The sequence below is a fragment of the Mizuhopecten yessoensis genome, unplaced genomic scaffold, assembly GCF_002113885.1.
Source record: "Mizuhopecten yessoensis strain PY_sf001 unplaced genomic scaffold, ASM211388v2 scaffold2567, whole genome shotgun sequence".
In the NCBI taxonomy this organism is placed as follows: Eukaryota; Metazoa; Mollusca; class Bivalvia; order Pectinida; family Pectinidae; genus Mizuhopecten; species Mizuhopecten yessoensis.
In genome coordinates, this window is record NW_018404610.1 from 7,504 (window position 1) to 7,909 (window position 406).

The window sequence follows — 406 nt, forward strand, 5'->3', positions numbered from 1 at the left end:
TCCAAATCTTCAGACCCGAGAGCCAGCGCCTTTTTCGCGATAGCCAGATTATCCCACTGTTTTTTGAGGCGGTTTGTATAACGTGGATGCCATTTTATAACCTTTGCACATATTGGACAGCATAACAAACTCAAGTTATTGTCCTCCTTAGCAAACATTTTGTCCAAATACCTAGCAGAAGGTTCATGGCCACATTCTTCGAGTCGTACAATACGAATGTCCCCAAAAGAGTTCCATTCGTCGTCGAACTCTGACCACCTCACAGGTTCACAAACGAGACAGAGGCTCGGACAAGGGTCACCGCAGTAGCCCATACACGGATGTTTACATTTCAAAAGTTGCGGACATGGTTGGTCACACGGAGGCCTGTCACATTCCTCGTGGCATAGGCGGGAGCAGTTGTGAT

General features: G+C 47.3%; 1 protein-coding gene across 1 annotated transcript in view; it reads right to left on the reverse strand.

The window, feature by feature from the left end:
• Positions 1-5: 5 nt before the first annotated feature.
• LOC110446118 (NFX1-type zinc finger-containing protein 1-like) overlaps positions 6-406 on the reverse strand; it is a gene marked incomplete at both ends in the record, with an annotated part of 7,067 nt that continues 6,666 nt past the window's right edge. The window contains one exon of the mRNA XM_021491106.1: positions 6-398. Coding sequence (XP_021346781.1) covers positions 6-398 — 393 coding nt within the window. The remainder of the gene's footprint in view (positions 399-406) is intronic.